The sequence below is a fragment of the Leptonotus elevatus genome, chromosome 15 (genome assembly GCF_054856555.1).
Source record: "Leptonotus elevatus isolate MCC_2025b chromosome 15, RoL_Lele_1.0, whole genome shotgun sequence".
Lineage (NCBI taxonomy): Eukaryota > Metazoa > Chordata > Actinopteri > Syngnathiformes > Syngnathidae > Leptonotus > Leptonotus elevatus.
The window spans coordinates 17763389-17786907 of NC_141253.1; the positions used below are offsets into that span (position 1 = coordinate 17763389).

The 23519-nt window shown below is 40.8% G+C and overlaps 1 protein-coding gene across 2 annotated transcripts in view; it reads right to left on the reverse strand.

Annotated features, from left to right (window-relative positions):
- mbd2 (methyl-CpG binding domain protein 2) overlaps positions 1 to 23063 on the reverse strand; it is a 30286-nt gene extending 7223 nt beyond the window's left edge. Inside the window, exons 1-6 of one of the 2 annotated variants that reach the window (XM_086097595.1) lie at positions 22628 to 23063; positions 20222 to 20381; positions 11125 to 11265; positions 10664 to 10754; positions 10414 to 10591; positions 5557 to 5696 (exon numbers count right to left, since the gene is read on the reverse strand). In XM_086097595.1, the coding sequence (XP_085953721.1) occupies positions 5579 to 5696; positions 10414 to 10591; positions 10664 to 10754; positions 11125 to 11265; positions 20222 to 20381; positions 22628 to 22737 (798 nt within the window). In that variant the 5' untranslated portion in view covers positions 22738 to 23063 and the 3' untranslated portion in view covers positions 5557 to 5578. Of the gene's footprint in view, positions 1 to 5556; positions 5697 to 10413; positions 10592 to 10663; positions 10755 to 11124; positions 11266 to 20221; positions 20382 to 22550 lie in introns of both variants that reach the window. The other variant, XM_086097596.1, reaches the window with a different exon arrangement.
- Between the last annotated feature and the right edge of the window lie 456 nt (positions 23064 to 23519).

Below are 23519 nucleotides of genomic sequence, written 5' to 3' on the forward strand. Positions count from 1 at the left end.
CCAAACTGTAGAATCTGGAGACGTGTAAGGCAACGACCAGGAAGCAGCTGCACAGACGTCCTCCAAGGGCACTCCTTTCAGAACTGCCCATGACGTAGACACACTCCTGGTGGAGTGACTGTGCACCCCAGGAGGAGGGTGAGAGACCTGGTACGACTGCCAGATCACCTTCCCAATCCAATGGGAGAGGCGTTGCTTGGACACAGCAGCTCCTTTATTTGGGCCGTCGTAAGACACAAAAAGCTGGGTCGATATACGGAAACATGACGTAGCATCCAAATAAGAGCGGAGCGCCCTTACAGGACACCAAAGACCTGGAGCGTCATCCCCATTCGTCGACGGCGGAGCAAAACGATTGAGACGAATAGGAAGGTTGGCTTGAGAGCCAGACAAAACTTTGGGGTGCCAAGGCATTCGGGGCTAACAGCTTAGCTGCTTAGCGGATGCTGTCGCAAGTAGAAACGCCATCTTGCAAGACAGCCAGTGAAGTTCCCCTTCGGTCAACAGCTCGAAACACAGTGCGTCGAGCACCAGACGAAGGTCCCAGGCGAGGAATCGCTGTTGGGACAGTATATCCAACCGACTGGGCAGGATCTACAGTTCGGAGGAGCAGACACTGCGGAGGAGAGGGAACCAAGTCTGGGTTGGCCAAAGAGGGGCCATCAGCAACAACGTGTAACCCTCCAGAAGGACGCTTTTCCGAAACGACTCCAAATGGCGCTCACCACCTCCGGGTGGAGACGCCAATCCCCCTGAGGCGGACGGCGGCGGGCGAGGAAACCCGCTGACTAGTTGACAATGCCCGAGAGAAACACTGCCTTCACTACACGTGTGAACACTCTGGGAAAGAGTGATAGCCCGAATGGGAGTACCCTGAGCTGTCAGTGGCGACCCCTGTAGGCGACCCCTATAGGCAAAGCGAAACTACCTGTGCTGAGGAGCAATGGGGACATGGAAGAAAGCGTCCTTCAGATTGATTGAGGTGAACCATTCCCCTCGGGTGATCGTCCTGAACACAGGCGACGTAGTCAGCATACGGAAGGGCAACACCCTGAGGTAACGGTTGAGACCTCTGAGATCCAAGATAGGGCGTAATCCGCCTGTCCTTTTTGGAATGAGGAAGTAGGGGGAGTAGAATCCCCCTGGACGAGCCAAGGGATCCACTGCTTCGATAGCGGACTTGGCGAGGAGGGTCGCTAGCTCTTCATCTAGAGCTAGTGCCTTTTCTGGGTCACTGATGACAGTCTCTCTGACCCGGATGGAGAGATGGGGTCCGGCGTCGGAACTGAATCCTGTACCCATGAGACAACGTTGAAAGCACCCATGGGTCCGAAGCGAGGGCAACCCAGTAGTTGAACTGGCGACAGGAAAAGTAACCGACTGCCGGCCCCTTGGGCTCAATCCCTGGCCCTCCCGGATTTAGAGGTACGGGAGGGACGGGGCGTGGTTTGTGAAGCTTGGGGCTGACTATGGGGCCCTCGGCCAGAGGGGCAAACCCCACGGCGGTCTGTGACGATGTAGCCTTATCTACATCGTTGTCTCTCAAAGCTGCGGAGAAAGCAAGTAGGAGATGCGCCTGGGCGTTGGCCAGCTACCACTGTCACCGCGTTGTACGACTTAGTGACCAGTTCGCCACTGAGGGCTAGGGCATCTCACAGCCTCTCTAAGGGCTTCCTCCGGGGAGACGATGAGTGAAGCCACAGAATACTCTAACATTAGGCATACGGTCCAAACCAATAGGATTCAGAGACCACGTTTGCCAGGGCACGGCCGTCCACCGAGGATAAACACTAGAACCAGCAGGAATGAAGGTCTGTCAAAAAAAGATGAGATTCCGGAATCCAAAAAGACTCGGTTGAGTAGTCCATCAGAGAGAGACCACACTCAGTAGGAGGCTGAGAAAAGCCAGATGTGCCCAACTTTAAACGTTGGAAGGCACTAAGCATAACAGTGCGCACCAAAAAAACTTTCAGAGAGAAGGTCAAAGACCCTCTGTTCCGGCTACGATCCCCTTTTATACATGAGGATCATGTCAGCCGGAACCCTGGAAATGTCACACACTGCGATGTTTTACTTAATCAACTTTTCCAGTTACAGTAAGTGAAGTACACAAAGAAAGTACAAATACACAATATGGTAAATTAGTCAAACACAAGATCAATGCCACAAGCTATTGAAAATAGAATTAATCTGAAAATAGGATTCATCTGTCTTCATACAACCAAAATCAGTCAAGATAGACAATCACAACAAAATGTGTCCCAACACTGTAAGCCCAGAAAATAGACAAATAAAAATACAGGTTAAATTTATTGTTTAAAAAAGAAAGAAAGAAAGAAAGAAAGAAAAAAGAATAAAATAAATTAAATGAATCGCCGAGTTCAGGGGTAGGCAACTCTAGTCCCAGAGAGCGGCAGTCCTATGTGTTTTAGATGTCTCCCTCGTCCATCTCTAGACCTTGCTGATGAGTTGATCATTTGCATCACCTGTGTTGGAGGAGGGAGAGATCTAAAACACGCAAGACTGCGGATCTCTAGGACTGGGGTTGAGTTACCCCTGGTCAAATTTCATCAACATCGTAGGCAATATTCTCGTTGGATTTTTTTTTTTTAACCCATTGTGTTGTTGGAAGGCCTTCTTCAGCATCAATTCATGGTTGATGACATTATCAAATAGGGTTGCACAAATTTTATTTGACAAATTTGGTCCTCTTCTTCTTTTAGGACGTTCTCCTATTTCAGTTCTTCCTCAACCTCAACCTCTACCTCCTGCTCGTCCTCCACGGTTTCCCCCTCTTACCCTCATTTTTCTTCCTCTGATTTCTTCCATTTTGGTTGAAAGCAGGTGAACTTACCTGCTGCATTTTTGTAGTGTTCAAACCTGATTGGTTTGTCTACAATAAAGCAATCATGTGTTGAAACAGCTAATGTCCGTGTGTTTTATCAACTGGCTCATGAATGTGGTGATTTGTTAGTTAGTGCATTGGAATTGCAAGGAAGTGTCATTATGATATACTTCTGTGTCTAATGTATAAAAGTGTGTTCAGTGTTTCGCAAATCATTGTGTGTGTTCTGAAAAAAGTGTGAGGCTGACTTTGTGTTTATAGTGGTGAAAATCTGGTCCAATGTTTTGCTCCTTCATTGTAAGGGTTTGATAATTATGGAATTATTTTGTTTGAGTGTTTATGCAATCGGAAAAAACTGTAAGAAAAGTAGTCCCAAACCATGATGCTGCCACCACCCATGTGTCACTGTAGGTATAGTGTTCTTTCTATGATGCTGCGTGTGGAACAAACATTTTAGAATTTTTTGTCAGACCAAAACACATTCTCCCAGATGTTTGAGAGAATTCAAGTGTGCCTGGGCTTGGATGGGTTTTTTTGTTTTGTTTTTTTGTAAGATCAAGCTTCCGTTAGGCCACACATAATAATAAGATAACGTTTGCGAAAAATTCCTGCAGCCCCTTCAATGTTGTTTTCAGCATTTTGGCAGCAGTTTTATTCTCATCTTTTTTTTATCAATTTTGGAGAACGTCCACTCAGGTTCTTGATCATGTTGCTATTTTTCTGTAAACTAGAGCAGCAACAAGCAAAAGTTCACCTGATCAGAACAATCACAAACTAGTCCTCTTCCTTCTGTGTGTTTTTGTTTCCATAGTGAGCCTGGCAAGTATTAACAGACAGGTTCCATTTTTGGCCTTCTATAGAGGTTATACTTTAAATAACTCCTACAGAATTTTTCCAATCGTCTTTCAACTTTGGGTGTTAGATCTAAAGATGCTAAAGATGGAAAATTGTTCAAAGCTTTCTATTTCATTTCACGCTGTTGCTGTGGGAACGCGCTGTTTGCAAGGGACAATTATGCTGTTTGGTCTAAACCTGGCTGAAAACACATGAAACTTTGGAATCACCTAGGTTAGCAAAAAGGATAGCAAAAATGATTTAGCCTATATTTTAAGGGTTATTGTGTGTATGTGTTTTTTAAAATTATATATATATATATTAGGGGTGTGAATTGCCTAGTACCTGGCGATTATTTTTGTATCATGATTTATAGGTCACGAATCAATGCCGATTAATCCCGATGCAAATCTATAAATTGATTATTGCGATTTATTTATTTTTTATTCAAATTTTGAAAATACTAACAAGTAAACTTGTACATGTACACTGTAAGATTTGTATGAAAATGTATTTATTTATCTGAAAATTCAGGCTTATATCTGAGACACTGCATTTGGCAAACAGGTTGCAGTCTGTTTCATGTTTGAACAGCACTGAAATAAAATATTAAGGCTTAATGTTCCATTAATATAACATTCTTCCATGCTTGATGTGTGAATCCTAACCCTAAGTAAGACGTTTTGTTGAATATTCCCATAAAAAAATGTATGTTTAAAAATCGATTTGCCTGCATATCGAATCGATTCGAGAATAGCCCGCTGTAATATCGCGATATATTGCCGAATTGATTTTTTCTAACACCCCTAATATATATATATATATATATATTTACAAAGCATTCAGGGTTGTAAATTTCACGTAAAACTGTGAAAACTGAGATGCATATTCAACAGCTTAAGACCTACAAAGAAGTCTTTCTGAGGCTAACTGTAAACCAAACAGGAAGTTTGCCATTTTGAGTTTTGGCTACTTTGGAATTTTACCCCATTTTGACCTTTGCAATAAAAATTGCAATAAACTTCTCGAAGGCCAAGATAATTTATCCAATCGTCTTCATACTTTGGGTCTTTCATCTAAAGATGAAAAAGGTGACATTTTGTTCAAAGTGTTTTATTTTGGCGCACACTGTTGCCGTGGCAATGCACTGTTTGCCTCCCAAAAATTATGCTGTTTTTGAAGGTCTAAACTTGGGTTAAAAACATGAACATGAAACACACATCAGGTCTGGCAAACACATTTACATTTTAGAGAGTTGTGTGATTTTTTTTAAACTCCTATGAATTTTTACAAAGCAGCCCCGATTGTACAGTTTCCCTTCCATCCATCTATCCATCCATCCATTTACTAACGCTTATCCGGGGGCGGGTCTCGGGGCCAGCAGCTTTAGGAGGGAAACCCAGACTTTCCCAAGCCACTTCAACCAGGTCCTTCAGCGGGATCCCAAGGCGCTCCAAGGCCAGCCGAGAGACATAGTCTCTCCAGCGTGTCCTGGGTCGACATTGCGTAATTAAACAGCCCTAATTCCAACGTGGCCAGGGGTGAGAAGGCCGTTTGTACCTGCTTGCAGCTTTAATTAGGGCCCAAGGAGTAAAGATTAATTGTATTTGAACTTCCTAATGGACATTTCACTCCAACAAATGCAAATATTCCAGAGGTATCTGAATTTGTCTGAGGCTGAGCACAAGTATGTAAGTATATACAGTATGGTATGTATGTAGGAATGGTATGTATGGACTGCAGAAGAACAGAGAAGATGACAAAGGAAAGCCACAGTGAGACTTTCTTGATAAACATGATAAAACGAGACACAGTGGGACGTTTCTTTTTATGTTAATACTCATGAACTCATGAAATACTCGTGAGTAAATGTTTACCTGTCTTATTTTCTTCTTGTCTTTAAGCCGCCTTCCCTTTTGACGTCTCTTTGCTGTTTTCAGCAGCCTGCGCCAAGCTGTTTGCCATCAGTGCCTCCTCCAGACTCCTCCTTGCTTGCTGCACCTTCAGCTCTTGCTCCCTAAATTTGAAACATAAATATATTGATGAGGGGTATGGGTGGGGGTGTTCTATAATAACTCATGTTTACGTGTGTTGTTTTTTTTAGGGGGGGGGGGGGGGGGTGTTTTTTAGATAAGCAGCAAATAAAACAAGTTGAAATTTGTACATGGAGGAGCATTGCCAGAAAAAAAAGACCTGTAACCCCAGTTACGGGCAGCATGTTTGGGATATCATCACTTGGGTTCTTCTCTGACCAACAAAATAGTGCTAGGAAGTTTGGTTGGTTGAAATCTGTGCTTAGCAAAATAAATGTTAAGTTGCTATTTCTCTGCCTGCATGTCATTGTTTTCCACAGTCTCCTTGGTAAGCGTTGGTGGGCAAAGCCCTGTCACACCTGCTGTCTATGACAATCAGCGGGATTTATAGGTGCAGCAGAAACGCACGGAAGACGCTGGATACCGTTTGTTCATTTGCCAAATGTAGTACTTCTATGATATTGTTATTTAGTGTTTCACTTTCCCCAGCCTGACAATAAATAGTTGATTGCTGTTTGTTTGTTTTTCTCACCAATCTAACATTTATTTACTATGTTGGGCACAGTTTTTCATTTTCATTCATTTTTATCAACTTTTTTTTAAATCTCAAAGACACATTTAAAGTTTTCAAAAATTATACCTAAGGATGGGACAAGTCGTGGAGAGTATTCTTGGGCTGTCAAGTGTGAAAAACAGTTGAAACTTAACCATCCCCTGGACAATTTGGTCTAAACAATTTGAACGAGTATCTGTCCACAGGCAGAGTAAGAAGAGCAGGGCAGGGAGAGAGAAAAGGAATGAGAGCAATTTAGGATGACAAGCACATTCAGAGGGAGGGAGAGGTGGAAGAGGGAGAGAATTGGAAATTAATGGAGGAAAGAGATAAGAAAGGGGGGAGCACAGGAGGCATAAATGCTGGAGGGAGTGAGGAGATATCAGAGGAGACTGAGGGAGGAGGAGTTGAAAATGGGAAGAGTGATGGAGATGGAAAAACAAAGAAGGTGAAGACAAACATAAAATATTGGAAATATGTGAGACTGAAATGATGAGTGGAGTTATAAATGGGGGAGAAGACAAGCGATGTTGGAAACAAAACAAGTAAATGAAAGAAAATGGGTAAGATAAAGCGATATTAGGAAAATGGAAGAACAAAGGGCAGAATACATCAAAAGGCCAGGAAATGTTAGGAGGAAGAGATTGCCGGAAGGAAATGAGTGAGAAGCTACAGCGAGACAGGAGTGGAGACAGACATATTCCAATGAGTCTGCTGTAATAGCTTTAGCCAGCTGTTCCCTCTGCTCTGTTGGTCCACTGGATTGACAGATACACACTTGTAGACAATGACATTTGGAGTATGTCTCCACAGTGCCCCCTGCTGTCATGCATGCATATTTTAAGACGTGACGCTACTTGAACAGTGTTACTTTACAATAGCTAAACCCCATTCATGTTATGCCTGCAAAACAAACTGCATAATTTGCTTTTGTGATGTGGACAGTTAATCAATACATTTTTGTCATGAAGGTATAAACAACATTTGCTAATTTTCTTTCAAACTAGATTAAACTGAACTAATATATTCAAGTCAAATGTGTGTACTGTAAATAAAGTCCTTAATAGAAGGAAAATGAGGCCACATTACATTAACATTTTAGTGAATTACATTGTGTAATGGTGGAAGTGACAGGCTGCCACAGATGTATCATCAACTGTGCTTGGTATTTAAACACCTCTAATGAGCTGTTTTGACTGCTGCTTTAATTTGACCCCTCACTGCATGATTTTGAACCACAACAGGCAAGTCATTGTCATTGGAAAGGCTGTCAAGCCACAGTAAACAACCTGCTCAACACCAATGCGCCACAGTTATTGCAGCAACTTGTAAATGGCACACAATCAATTAGATGCCACAGGGATTAAAAGGATCTTTTAAAAAAAGAGCGCCTAACCCCAGGATGTGCTCTGCGACGCACCAATTGTAAAAAAAAAAAAAAAGTATTTTATTTCATGTGCTTTGATGACGTGCCAATAATAAAGCCAGCTCTTCAACTCAGTCTCACTTTAAACTACACATTTTCTCTTGCCTTCCTATTAAATTTCATTCTTTTAACTAAAAAAAAAAGAGAATATGAGGGTTAAGTAACAATAACGCTAGTGATTATACTGATATGTAGCAGAACAAAATTGAATTATGACTGGGTTCTTTTCAAAACAGATTGATGGACGTCAAACAAAAAGCTGACTGCATACAGTAATTGGGATTAATGTGTGCATGCGTGACTTGCATTTCAAACAAGATTAAAGATTTAGCAGGTGTTTTCTGTGTTGTCTCTTAGCAGCCACTTGGGTGTTATATTGAATTGACTGTTTGGCATGAATTTCAGTGTGACCATGGCAGCAACATCTCTCATACTCAGATTCTTCTCAGTTTACTGATTACCCTGATTGTCCATCTATCTAGGGCTGAGAAGTACAGCAGATGCTGGTTTTAACGTTATTTGTTTTTTTTAGGTTATCTTCAATCAATCAGCCAATTGATTTAATCAGCCAATATTGGCTATAATAAAAAACGGACAAAAAAAATTGCCCTATTTTTGAGAAATTTGTTTTTTTTTAAACACATTACACAGTCCAATATAAGGCAAAGATAATGACATTCAAAAAAAATATTTTTAATTTGTTATATATTATTTGTTCATTAATCGGCTATCGGAATTTTATCCTGCCAAATATCAGAATCGGTATTGAATTAAAATAATAGTAATAAATCCATATCCCTCAGGCCCTAATGAATATCTTTGATATCCATATTTTTTAGTTTCGAGCTTTAAGCCTCTTCAAACTTTTTCAAACCTTGCTCACACTTGAACTTAAAATGCATGTTTTTGGAATGTGAGAGAAAGCCAGAGTACCTGGAGAAAAAAACATGCAAACACAGGAAGAACATGAAAACCGACCAACCCTGAACCTCAGATCTGTGAGACAGACATATTTTGTTTCAAAAGACAATTGATTCATTCATTGATTGTTACTTTTCCTTCTAGGAAAGTGAGGAACTCTTATCTATCACGACAAACAAACACATGAAGCAGAAACTATGGAACAGTAGGTGGTGGGTCCATCTGTGAGAAACTCAATAAAAGGTCATAGAGAAAAAGAAACCTAAAAGTTTATTGCTAAACCGTTCTGTCGTCACTAATACATGACAATCAGACTTTCCATGAAAAAAAGCTAGCAGTACTATTCATTTATTAAATAAATTGTCCCAAATTCTGATAAAACTGCAACAGACCCACCTATATATATGACAATTATATCAATTTGGCAAGAGGGATTTGCCAAGTTAAGGAGCAGACAAAGTATGTATAAAAATACAAAACATACAGAAAATGATATGCAAATATACACAACTGGAGAAAATTGCTTTTGTCGAAGTTAAGTTATTTCTGTGACCACTGCAGGTTTTTCTTTCGTTGGGGGGCCAACAATTTTGTCCACATGTGTAAATGAATAATGCTGATACTGAAGATGACCTCCACTGAACAAAAGCTCTCCATCAACTGTGGCTTTTTACTGGAACAAAATCTGCATTGGCCAAAATAAAATGGTGCTGTTATAATAATGAATGTAGAGGCAGCATTAATATTTCCTGGTTGACATAAAATACTGAAACATTCATTTATTCAGAAATAAAGACAGCACTAAGATAGACAGTGAAGACTTAGGGCCCTGTTTTCATGACCACACTGTTGTCATGTTTATAAATGAAATAACTATGACATCCACCACATACATCAGCTACCTAAGCGCCCTGGAATTTATTCCCGAATGGTATAAGATAAGATTTTTGGAAATTTTGCCCTTTGTAAAACAAACAAAACAAAAAACAAAACAGGGATTCATAGCCTCATAGACTGGCAATCACGCCTCTCGCCCAATCCGTTGAAATAGAAAAAAAATTACAACTGTTGTGAATGTAATCCTTAATTCATAAATACTACCAAATATATTACTATATTACACATTATATTACTGTTAATATATTTTTATGAAAACCTGAAGTGCTTGTGAAAAATCAAGTGCAGATTCTGAATCAGCGCAAAAAAGTTAATCTAAAAAGTTGACTCATCGCTAATTTACTTCTTTTTTTTTAAAGTGTGTTGACCAGTGTATTTATTAATAAAAATATCTGATCATCTATGCCAGCAACAACTACTGTAGTGGCAGGCAGAACAATTAAAATATCTTCCACTAGATGGCAGAAGATACAAACCTGAGCTGTGTACTCACTATGGCAAAAGTGTCAAACTCCGGTCCTGGAGGGCGGTAGTCCTGCAGGTTTTGGATGTTTCCGTTCTCCAACACAGCTGAAATATGATCAGCTCATCAGCAAAATCTGCATAAGACTGATAACGATCCTGCTGATTGGAATCAGCTTGTGTTGGAAGAGGGAAACCTCCAAAACCTGCAGAACTACTGCCCTCCAGGACCGGAGTTTGACACCTATGCTCTATGGAGTTGACCTTTTGTGACATTTTTGTTGATTTAAAGTTAAAAAAATACACAACAAACAATGTATGTGCCTAAGATCATTAAAGGTGGGGAAACACTGCTGTAAAGCTTATATGATATTTAATCCTCACACAAAAAGCGTCCTACGCAGTAATAGCAACATTCCTTTGGCAAGATTCAGCCTCTTACCGGATTTGTTCGTCAGTGATGGTGAAGGCCTTACAGAGCGGCTGGGACGTGTTCAACCAGATTGCTGGGTTCTTCTCAGCCGCCGCTGATGTCTGTCCCGTGACAGGAGTAGAGCTCATGTGGAGAGCACTAGCGATGGCTGACAGCAGAGTGTCGTCACTTGAGTTTAGACCAACACCTACAGAGGCAGGAAAGTCCAAGGTCAAGGTTAAAAAATCACTGCATTTGGTTTATGTTTATGCCAACTTACTCTGTAGGACTTTGGGCAGGTCCATTGTACGTAGAACTTCCTCTGAGACATCTGATGGTCGCAAACCTTTTAACCGCCTCTCCCAAAAGAGCTGCAAAGACACAGAGACAGAGTAAATAGACAAAAAAAGACAGAAATGCAAAACGAGAGATTTTGCACGAGTGAGTGAGTGAGTGAGTGAGTGAGTGAGTGAGTGAGTGAGTGAGTGAGTGAGTGAGTGAGTGAGTGAGTGAGTGAGTGAGTGAGTGAGTGAGCGAGTCAGTCAGTCAGTCAGTCAGTCAGTGAGTGAGTGAGTGAGTGAGTCAGTGAGTGACTGAGGAGCCCCTCTGGGTACAGATTAGTAAAATGTGGGTACATGTTACAAAACTATGGTTACAGATTAGAAAAATAATAAAAAATGAATTCATACCCAGGCACCAGAGGGGCTCCGTAAGTGAGTGAGGGCTTGCGTGTGTTTTTACCTGTCTGGGCTGCTCAGTCGCTCTCTGCAGGTCTGCCTTTACCTTGTTTCCCGGGTGACTTGTAACCTTGGTAACAGGCTGTTTAAAAATGGATGCCGTCTGTCTGATGGGCAGAGTCGTGTTGAGGTCAGGCTTACCTCCCTACAGAGAATGCATTTCCTATTAGTTGTAAACCTGTTTGACTGTTTAGCAGTTAGTAAATCAAACTGTTTGTCAGAGAGGTTCCAGTATGAATACAGTATAGCCAAAATCAATCAGGAACTCACAATGCACAGAGCAAAAACATACAGGAATGTAATGACTTTTCCTCGTTTCAAGTATTATAGATTAACCCTAAAACCACTGGAGTCACTCTATAAACCAACATCCAAGGTATATTAAATGAAAATCATTACTTTCACATACTTACAAAATATAATGCTGAACAAAATATCATGCTGAACTTGAAATCATATTACTTAAACACATGTAAAATATTTTAATAATAAAAAACAAAAATTGACACAGACACCCTTAAAGCAGTTTGTTAAACTGACAAGATGAACAGTGATCCGGTTAACAACAAATGGGTAGTGTGCAATGGGGTGGCAGCTCACACCAAAAAACAACAACAACAAAAAACAAGTGCAGTGTAAAAAGGCTTTAAGCAGACAGATTCGTATTAGGTAGACAATTTTTGATGTTGTATATAAAAGCTCACACACAAACCATATAACCATGGCAAATCAATACTACGACAAAGTCATCATATACTGTATATGGTGTTGGTCCATTAGACTGGTGGATGATTAAACAGGGAAGTAGTGCTATGTGGAATAAAAACAAAGAAAAGAAAAGAAAAGAAATTGTCTAGCCCAACCTAACAGTGTTAATGCTTGGGATAAGTGGTTCAGATAATGGATAGATGGATGGATGGATGGATGGATGGATGGATGGATGGATGGATGGATGGATGGATGGATGGATGGATGGATGTCATATGGTTATTTTTTCTGTTGTTACACTTTACATAACATTACACATGCATAAACAATTGAATGTTCTGTTGAATGTGTCAAAATTATGTTCTAATGACTGGCTTTCCTCTCTATAGGCTACATTTTGTATTGTTGAAATGCTTTATGAAAGTACTGTACATAATTACACCATTGGGAAAAGTGTTCACTTTTAACTGCCCAACTATATTTTGTTGGATGTCAGAAACATACTTATTTCCTTTTTCCAGTCTTCAATTCCCTTTTTGCTATTGATTTGTTCCTGTGTATACATGTACGTGTACGTGCACAAGCACACACACTGTGGTGGAGAAAAACACACCAGAAGTGTACGTGTTGAGAAGCATGTCAGCACACATGCCTGACATCAGAGTTGGAACGTGAACAAAGTGACAGGAAATGTCCAATTGGCTGTCCTTTAACCTCATAAAATCATGTGTAATAACATTTCAAGCAAAAATAAAAAAATAAAAACACTAGTCATTTGTCTATAAAGTGGAACTTTTGGGGTCAAACACAATTAATCAACAATTTGTTGGCTTGTTAAACTGTAGCAACTGTGGAAATTTGCTTTTAAGTATATACTGTATGTATGGCAAATGCCATACAAGTGTAATAAGTAGTTAGTCAGAGTTTATTTTTGTCAAACTGTTGCTCAAACCTCACTCTCCAACAAAACAAATTGCTAAATATAATAAGAAGGACATTTCGCCATCATCGGTTATTCGTACAAGCATAGAGCCAAATCAACAAACATGTTAAGTCATCAAAGGAAAAAAAAAAGAACTGCCCAACATCAAGTTGTGTTTTGTTTGTTTGGGGTTTCAGTCTGTTTACAACTAAAACATATACGCTTTTGCACAATGTGCACTGTTCAACTTCTACTTGGAATGTTCTCAAGTGATTCACATTTCAAATACACATTATGAAGGAAACCAGCCTCTAGGGGTCACAAGACCTTCTTATTGAATATAAACCCAGTACGGCTCTAAAATCTACAACATTGGCCAATTAGTGGAACCCAAAGTTCAAAGTAAACAAGGTGAAGCTGCATTTAGCTGTTATGCTGCACACAAATGCAGTAAGCCCCCAAGTGTAAATGCTTTTAAATCCAGGTTAAAAACTTTGCTTTTTTCCTATACCTTTGATTAAGGTCTTCTAAACATTTTTAAATCATGTTTTTTTATTTTATTTTAATCAATGTAAAAAATATATATTTTTTTGTGGGGTTTTTCATTACTTTACTCTTAAACGTTTTTAAAGTTTTCTGTTTTAATGTGTTTTAACGTTGTCAATGTTCTTTTAGTAATATGACGGTACTTTATTTTTAGGGCCCGACCTATTAATCGGCCGCCGATTATAATCGGCCGATTATTGCCCTTCAAACATCGGCCAAAATAATCAGCCAATTCTAGCGTTAATTCTAAAAATTAAGGGAGGATCCCATTCAAAGGCTAACAGGAAGTTAGCATTGACTTTCGACATCGATTTTCACACACAAATTCTGTGGAAACACATACCCACAGGTAAGATAACACTACGCAAAGGCACAGATTCTTCCCAATTGCATTGTTCTTCTGTACTCACTTTAAGTGTGTACACCATGGATGCATTAAATATGTATTTTTAAATAAGCGGAAGATTAATCGGCAATCTGTATTTTTTTCTGCCAAAAATCGGTATCGTTATCGGCCTCCAAAAATGCATATCGGTCAGGCCCTACTTTTTTTCCTCTGCTTTACTTCTGAATGTTGTTAACTGTTGTGTTTGTTGATGCTTGTAAGTGTTGTGTCTTTACTTGTGTAAAGCACATTGAGTTGCCTTGTGTATGAAATGTGCTATATAAATAAAACTGCCTTGTCTTGTATTTGGTGCAGGCTCCAAGCCCAATTAAAAACTGAAGGTTGCATCAGAAAAGGTATCCAGCATAAAACATTGTTATAATCAAATATGCAAATGACTAACTTGACATCCATACCAGATCGGTTATCAAAGACCACCAACAGGACTGTTGACCTACACAGGTGCTGGTGAAAATTGGGCTACTGATGTTCAAACACAAAGAAGAGACGGTCAACTGTTTCAGAGTAGTGTTGTTAGAAAACCGAAATTGTAACTTCAATACCACATCAATACTGAAGCAATACCACAGGAATAGCCTAAAACATCAGTAAAAGCCGAGATACACCAATCCGACGTCGGCCAAATGTGACCGACGCCTACCCCCTGTGGAGTCAGCCCAGACGTCAGCACGTCGCGTAGAAAAATTACGGAAATACACAACGCACCGACACCGACTATTACGTACCTTCAGCGCATACGCGAAAAGTAATTCCTCTCCGTACCATCGGCGGCGGTAGTCATTATTCCTAAAGGCAACCGGCAACCTCTTTACGAGGGCGGGATATAAAAATGTAAACAACTCATACCGGTGTTAACAGCGGCGCGGGGTAAACGCGAAAGCCAGCTGGTGAAGCGAAAACGGGCGCTGGAACAAGCTTCGTCCCCCTTATCGTTCCCGAACGCATGGATGTATTCCGTTGAGGCGTATACTGGACCCTGTTGACTCCTGGCTGGTACCGATCATCGGTTCACCCGAAAAGCTTCGGCCGTGCTGCCCTCCCCGTTTTGGATGCGGTGCCGAGCTACAGCTTCTGAAGGAGCTTCCTCGAGACCGCCAGACGAAACGGCAATGCACCCCTGATGCTCCCACAAGGATCGCGCTGTTAAATGTGCAGTCATTGACAAACAAAACGTTTATTTTGAGGGAGTTTTTCCTTTCCAACAATTTGGATTTCCTCTGCCTGATGGAGACCTGGACTGTCGCTGGTGAGTCCATTGCTATGGTTGAATTACTACCGCCTGGCTGTGCTTACTTGGACGCTCCGAGGAAGTCGGGCCGAGATGGATGAACGGCGACTATTTAATTGTTTTGTTTTTTTATGTAAACAATGTCTATTTACCACATCGATCAAAGCTTTGAAGCCACCTTCTTTTAAGTCTGCCAAACTGTCACTGTGCTATGCTGTGTCATTTACCGACCTCCAAAATACAATAAGGACTTTTTAAACGACTTTGCAAATCTTCTTGCCGAAACCATACTGAAATATGATCATATCCTCTTTATGGGGGAGTTAAATATTCACGTGTGCTGTCCTGAAAAACTGTAAAGATGAGTTGAGTGGAGTACTGTTTATCCGCGTTGTCACTTGCTCTTCTTGCCCCATGCGCTGATTTGCTAGCTAACAGCCAATCACAGTGATCAACACTCAGGACAGGAGCTGGAAACAGCACTATCCACTTGCACCGACGATGTTGTTGCACTCCAATCCAAGATTGAACAACCATCTACCAAGTTGCTGAAGTTGGACAACAGATTTGAGGATCTTGAAGTGAGGTCGAGGCGTAATAATATACGTGTTGTGGGCGTCCCGGAGGATTCGGAGGCCTTGGTGTCTATAGAGGCAGTTGCAGCGCTACTTCAGATGGCATTTGAGATGCAAAAAGAGCCCTTAATTGACCGTTGGCACCACTCAGTGAAACCTAAACCAAAACATAATGAACCTCCTCGTCCTCTAGTTGTTCGTCTGCACGACAACAAGGACTGCATCGACATTCTAAAACAAGCGAGGACACTGCGTAATATCAAGATCCAGGATATGGTCATCTCTGCATTCCCAGACTACACTGCAAAGACAGCACGCGCTAGAGCAGCCTTCAACGATGCAAGACAAGATCTGCATGAGATGAAGCTGCCAGGCCTGCGTTTTGGGTTGGTGTTCCCAGCAGCTCTCAAAGTCCAAGTCACCAGCGGTAGGGAGACTTTCATAAAGACTTTGGGCAAGGAGTGATCGCCTTGGAGAACATCAACTGTTGCCATTATGTCAAGTGAACATTAACCAAAATAGATACTTCGTGCTGTTGCGCTGTATTATACATTTAGCATATCTCTATCTCTCTCTCTCTCTATCTCTCTCTCTCTCTCTCTCTTCTACAAATTTGTTGTTTTGTTTAGATAAATGAACATTTATGGTGGTGGGATGTACAAACATTTCAAGAAGTTTGTCATGCTGTTCCAAAAAATCTGGATAGGCTATTGTAAATGTTCTGTTGTGAAATGACACTGATTTCTTTTTGCCTACATGCCAATAAAAATATCAAACACAACCATGCTGGACAACATGAACTATCCCCGGCTCCTGGACACTCCAACAGCCCTGTACAGCTCTTTCAGAGAAATTTTAATTAACACCCGTGCTGTGTGAAGCAGAAATTCATCCACTCCTTCCTGCCTACAGGTGTCAAGGTATACAACCAGAACATTGGATACATTTTTGGGGTAGATTGGATTGGATAGAATGAATAGAGCAAATTTTACAAGAGTGACAAATAAACAGCTTGAAAAAAAAAACCAGCCATTTTTTGTGGAACTGCGCAGAACTAATGCTACAAAATATTAGGGGCTATGTAATTAACCAGAATTAAATTATGGTTTAGATTTTGGCTTCTAACGATCATAAAAGCATCATTCAAAAAAAAGATTGATAGCCGAACGTCGTGTTGCGTTTAAAAGTTCTCAACATTATGAAAGTACCCTGAATGCAACATGATCCCGTGTAGCAAGTGTGTGACGTGTATGTGATTCTGCCCTCTTTGAACATGCTTTAAGTGTTTACTGACAACCTAGTTGGAGATTACTGTAAAACTAACTAGGGCTGGGTGATTTTGCCTAAAAATTAAATCCCCAATTTTTTAACAAAAAATTTGATTTACATTTTTTTTCCAATTTTATATTATTATTATTATTATTACATAAACCAAAAAGTTAAAACGTTTTGCTTATATTTTATCAGTTAACAAAAGTAACCATATTTCTCCTCTTGGAATTAATGTGCAGAACTTCTACCTTGAATCATATACTTCTGGAAATGTGAATCTATGTGTTGATATAGTGGAAAATAAAACTTTTTTGCCAACTTTGTTTTTAAAGATAAATAGCGCTACTTGTGTCCCTCAATATGACACAAATATCACATTTTGGCTTTAATGTAGGAACCGAGGTCTAAGCTTGTCATCCCCTCCAACTGTCTGCTGATTTTACAAGCACAAGTACTGTTCTGTAAATTGAGGTGGCTATTTTGCCATGACAGGTATTTTTCCTGTTAGCGTTATTTGATTGGCCAGTCCCCGGAGTAAGAAAGTCTTGGCCTGCCGTAAATCTGCTATTTTACCCTGATTAGACCGCTTCACCCCCTTCTATAGATCTCCTTTCACTTTTCAATTTGTTTTGTCACTGAAAATAGGCTGTTACCAGCATTACCATACCAGCCCACAATACTACATTTCATAAGGATTTTATGTCGCAGACGAACGACGCAGAGGCTCAGAGTTGCTGCTGATAAGCATCACGGGCACGGCAAGTGAAGGTAAGCTTGTCTTTCGTAAGTAGCCATGACTTTAAACTAAGTGCTTGCGAGGTGAGTCCGTCTTGATGAGATAGCGTACTTGTGACCATGCAGCAATGTAAACATGCACACTTGTGCTATTCACATAAGCTTGTAAATGTCTATAAGCAATCACGGTAAAATATCAAATTTACAGCAGACTAAAGATTTTGTCGCTCCGGCGAATTACCAATATTGGCGCTATTCAGAGCAAAAAAAATCCCTAGCATTTGCATTGCCAGTCACGGCAAAATAACTACTGCCTAAACAAATGGCGTGGGGCAACTTGAGCAATATACTTTCGGCTAGGTAGCAGTAGCACATACCGGGGTTCTCCCGTTTTCAGCAAGTGGTGAAATTGAGTCTTCATTACAGTATACATGGGTGCCAAATCATTAGTGAGGTGCAACGTGTCCGCTTTGGTGATCGCTCTCATTGTGCCCCTATCTTGTCATACGTGCTTCCTTGTGTATTTTGACTGCTCCTGGTAACGTAGTAAACTGTTTTTATTTAGCGGGACTTTGTTTGCTGTTGTTGAGTTCCTCCCGTATGGAGTGTGTGAGGACACGATTGGCAGAGCAAAAGCTACAGAAGCCCGCAACCAAAGAGGAAAAAAACATTGATGCTATAATTTTTTTAATCGTCCACAACAAAACACTTGAATTAATTTAATTCAATATATCGCTCAGCCCTATTAAAACTAACACACAACAAAAGAATTACATACAATTTTATGTTACGATGCACAACATGCTTCATTTTAAAAACATTGCATGTGCTAATGCTAAAGTCACTGAATTCCTTTTGACATTAGGAACACATTGCCAATTACCGAAATTAAAGATAATATAACGATACACATCTTACAAATCTGTGAAAAAATTGTTACAATATAATATAATGATAGAGCAGAAGGATAGCTAGAGAATGTGTGCAGGAGAACTGATAGAAGTGCAGCAAAGCATCAGAAGAACTGAACCTAGGAGAAGGAATGGCGTCGGCATGCCGCATGATTCTTGAGTATGCAAAGAATGTTACTGAAGTGAAGAACAGAACGATAGACAGGCTGATGATTGTGAAGCTCCAAATTGAAGGTGTGATGAATAGCGTTTATGCCCCAAAGGTGGGATGTGAGTTGGAGAATAAGGAAAAGTTTAGTAGAGTTGGATGAAGTTATAAAGAGGATTCCAAGAGGTGGTGATTGGAGCAGACCACTATGAGCATGTTGGTGAAAAGTAATTTTGGAAGAACAGATGGTGGTGGATTTTAACAGAGAGAAAATAAATGAATTTGGTACGAGTAAAACATCTATCGTATGATATAATGATTGTTATTTTTAGATTTGCTTGACTCAACCGAAAGAATCCTGTTGTTTCTTCCACATAGTTAGAAGCTTACTCTGAGTGTGAGGTGCTATGTCCACCCGCTCGCCGTGTCATGTGTAGAGATCCGATTGTTTCCTGCCTGGAAATTGTGGTAGTCATTCACAATTTTTTGGGGATGAATTAGAATAAAATAATATGGAATCACTCAATTCCGAGGAAAAAAAATATGGAATCATGGAGAACAACCAAAAAGAACACTACACTAATAATAACTGACATTGTTGCACTAACTATGGCTTTTAATCTTGCTGTCTGAGGTGTGGACTTAATCAGTGACAAGCTAAAGTATTTTTCATCAATTTGACTGCAACTTCCTCTGATTGCTGTTACCATCTTTGCTTTGCAAGGTGTAACCTTGTCATTGACACTTTTTTTTTCATTTCCACCACAAATGTTCTATTGGATTGAGATCCGGCCTGTTTGCAGACCATGACATTGACATCCTGGGCTCTATTTTTGTGCCCAGTGCATGTCTGACGTAAGACACAGTGTAAATCTCTGCAGGGGCCGACTAGACTAAGTTATGGTATTTGGTACAGACCGATCACAGCGCATTGGTTAGTATTTGGGGTTTCACGGTGCGGCAGGTGGAAAAAAAATTCAGGCAATCGGTCGCACACCTGGGGCCTCTCCATCTCAAATACCCAGGTGGAATTTTTGACCCATTAAATCCCTGGTTCTGGCACACAATAACAATTTGAGTGTGCCAACTCAGGTCAGTGTCAACAAGGTTTCCATTTGCTTGATGTTGTGGCCATGAATGTCCACAAATAGTAATGGTAAATGGTACTTCATTTATATAGCGCTTTTCCACCTTACAAGGCCCTCTAAGCGCTTTACATTCGACTACTCATTCACCTACCGATGACACAGCATCAGGAGCAACTGGAGGTTCAGTACCTTGGTCAAGGATACTTTGACGTGGTCCCAATGGCATGTGATCGAACCCACAACTTCTGGGTTGCGAGGCAACCACTCTACCATTGAGCCACGCCACCCCCACAAGGCTTTGATCACCAACTGCTCTAGGATCAAGCAGCATCTCTACAGTTGTATTTCTTTCCATCAGGTACACATCACAACAGTTGACAAATGTATCCATCGCAGCTTGGTGTTTAGTTTACATATGTCTTTAGTGAGTATACTAAAATAACATTGTCAACATAGAACTGTACTATGTGTTGGTTTGGTTCAGCACTAACGCAGTGCTAATCTGATAATCTGGTGACACGCAGCTACAGAACCTCTCACACACAAGTACAATCCGTTTTACCTTTGCCAGGCTGAGTTGGTCATGTCGGAGTCTCTGTTTGTTCTTCTGCAGTTTGCCAGGCATCATCTTCCCTGTCCTGAAGTCGAAACATGCCAAATCCACTTTGTTTCCAAGGTAACGAGACAACTGAGGTTTACTCCTGAACTTTTTCCCTGTAGGACTAAATGCATAAAGACACATGGAAAGAGTCAGAAAGACACATTTGCCTGAATGAACTTTAATCTGGTCAACTGTTCAAATGGAATTGTTCACACAATGGATATTACACACAAATGTCATGATTATTCGTAAACAGTATTATCCACGCTATGCACAAGTTAAATGAGTAATTTAGACTTGCATTTGTATTTGCAGCGGTATGTAAAGCACAACTGCTAGAAACCAAACACAAAACATTGCCAAAAATTCTTGCAACCAATGAGATAGTGTCTCGTCTTTGATTAGTAGTGTCACTGGAGAAGCTTTGTCTTAATAGTTGTAGACCCTTCAAGCCTTTTTCTGCTGGTCAGTATAAAAGGCACTGACACCATATTGAGGAGCCAAGTCACATTGCAATATTCCGCCTTCGGAAGAAAAGACAAGGGAGGACACTGAAACTATCACACTACAGCACGGTCACTGATGTTGTTGCATAATATATTGTATGCTTTCACCACACACAGTTGTGATAATGCTCAACTTTGGTGGGTTCTGTGTTTTTATCAAAACCAAAAAAAAACTCTGATGTGACACTTTGTGGGAGCCAGAGATCCAGTATTAGCTGAACTCTATTGAATAGAAAATCAGGTCAGGCCACCTATTGACATACAACCATTCACACTGACAATTTAGAATATTCACTCAACCTAATGTGTATGTTTTTTGAATGTGGAAGGAAGCCATAAACACAAGACGTTAACACTTCACATTGGAAGGCCGGAGCCCAAATTAAAAACTTGAACCTATGAACTGTGAGGTAAAAATGCTATCCACTCGTCCACTGTGTTGCCCAATCTGACAAGGTTATTAATAAAAGGGGTGAGGGGGGTTTAAAGAAGAGGCATTAAAGGCTAATCTAATTTAATGTAAACACGGTATTATGATTAATATTGCTTTTGTGAATGGAATATGAGTTCAACAGTAAACGCCGCTTTTATCCATATAAGGCGGCGGCCGTTTGCCACTTGCTGTCGAGTGAAAATGACATCACTGTTCCTCTATGCTCTCGTAACAACCAATCACGGGTCAGGTTGAGACAAAAGTGAGCCGTGATTGGTCGTTACCTGAGCACTGAGAAACTGTGATGTCATTTTCACTCAACATCCCCTGAGATGGCAAAAAAAAATTGGATTTTGCTGCTTAACCCAAATTCCACAACTGCAATATTCATCAAAATACTATGTTTAGATTAGTGGCGGCACACAGAACATACTACATACTATTGTAAAGAAAATGACTTTCCCTATATAATGTTGCCTCATCACATCCAGCTTTTTGTTGGCCTACATTTGTTTCTCAATCGCCAAAATATCCCTCGATGTAATATTAACACTGTGTGACGAAAACGTAAAGAAAGCATCTGCCCACTCCATGAGCTGTGGTTGAGTTTCACTGCTCTTCCAGTAAGTCAACCTGCTGACTGGTTTCCTGACTGGAACTGATGAGTCATATTACAAACTAAACTGAAAGTAAAGCCAAGACACAGCTCATGATATACTTCAGGTTACAGACTGAGGAAGCGGCGGAACACAGATGTTTGTGACACTCAGTTCAGCCTGAGCAACAGGAAGTAACCTTTTATTTTATTGACTTTATCCATGACCTTGTCATTGGTTAATAAATGTAATTTGTGTTTGCATGAAAAGTGAGCTACCTTTTGTTAGATAACCACCTGGTTTAGAAAGCTTCAGGATTAATTATAATGTCTGTTTATAACTATATTTCACATTCACCAATCACCACCACTAAACATGTTGAACATAAAACCTTGCTCGATAGTAGTAGTGTAGCTTGTGTTTTAGAGTCGATGGCTGTAGCCACTTGTACGCAAGGGGCAAAAATTGGGGCAACATGTCAGCAGAAGGGAGTATTCCACTTGGACAGGGTGTGACGCTAAAACCAAGGTTATATATTCGTTAGGACAGTTTACTTAAGCAGTCATTCAGGGACATCAAGCAAAGGGAGCAGCATTTCATACATAGTATATACGTAGATAATAAACTCGACACGTGTTGATCCAATATGCTCTGTAGGGCAAAGTTACTATAAGTTTCAATAGTTACACGACTGATCATCATCTACTAGTCGTTCATTACGATGACTGAGGCATTACTCCGCAGTAGCCGCTAACCTAGAAGAGGTCATCCGGATCCAAGACTTTGTCCGTGGCTGATCACACTGACCAATAGTTTAAGCAGGACAGTGTACCTGTAGTAATAAACGTCGCTTTTCCCGGCGCTCAACCCGGACTTCCTGATCACTTCTTCTTTCTTCCAGCCGGGTGGTAGAGCCGGACAGTCCGACCTCCTCTTCTCCATCAGCGCACACTTTATCGATTACGGGATTCAGATCCGAACCGATCGCTCTGTGGCCCTCCAGCCAAACTGTGGAGGCAAACCCGGCGGAACAAGCGCCGACGTCACAGATGTTACGTTATCGCCGGCTCGCCCTCGCCTCCGCCCTGGCGGCTTGTATTGTGTTACGGCAAAGTGCCCCGCGTGGATAAAAACGGCCTTCTTTCTAGAATATGCTTCAGTTTACTCTCCGAAATAATAACTGAAGGTCCGGTGAAGTCCGAGCTGGGCTAACGGCGGGCTTCGAGCCTGTGACGTCAATCTTGCTCGATCGCTATCTCTGAGATCTTCTATTAAGAAAGACGAATCACTTGTAAAAGCGCTAAGCCGGGAGTTATTATAAGATCTACTTTGTAGTACCTTTACAGCAAAGTGTAATTCTGCAACTGAAGCTTTAAAACTGAATGTGAAACCATTGGCAACCGCTGGGACTTTGTATTGATTACAGCAGTGTCCAACGTCCAACGGTGCCTGGACAAAGAGACAGAGTGATTATGCGTTCACTTTTTCTACATCTATGCTTCAAAACCAGTGACATCATGGAAGAGGTTAAAGGGGCCTACAGCAGCCCTGAATCTTGACAGGATTGCCCCGTTGAGATTCTGCACGTTCTTTAAGAAATACTGTAAAGCTGGGGTGTGCAAACTACGGCACAGGGGCCATTTGTGGCCCGCCATCCATTTTCTAGCAGCCCTCAGCATGTATAATTTTTTTTATAAAATAATAACTTTTGACAGGGCCTGCAA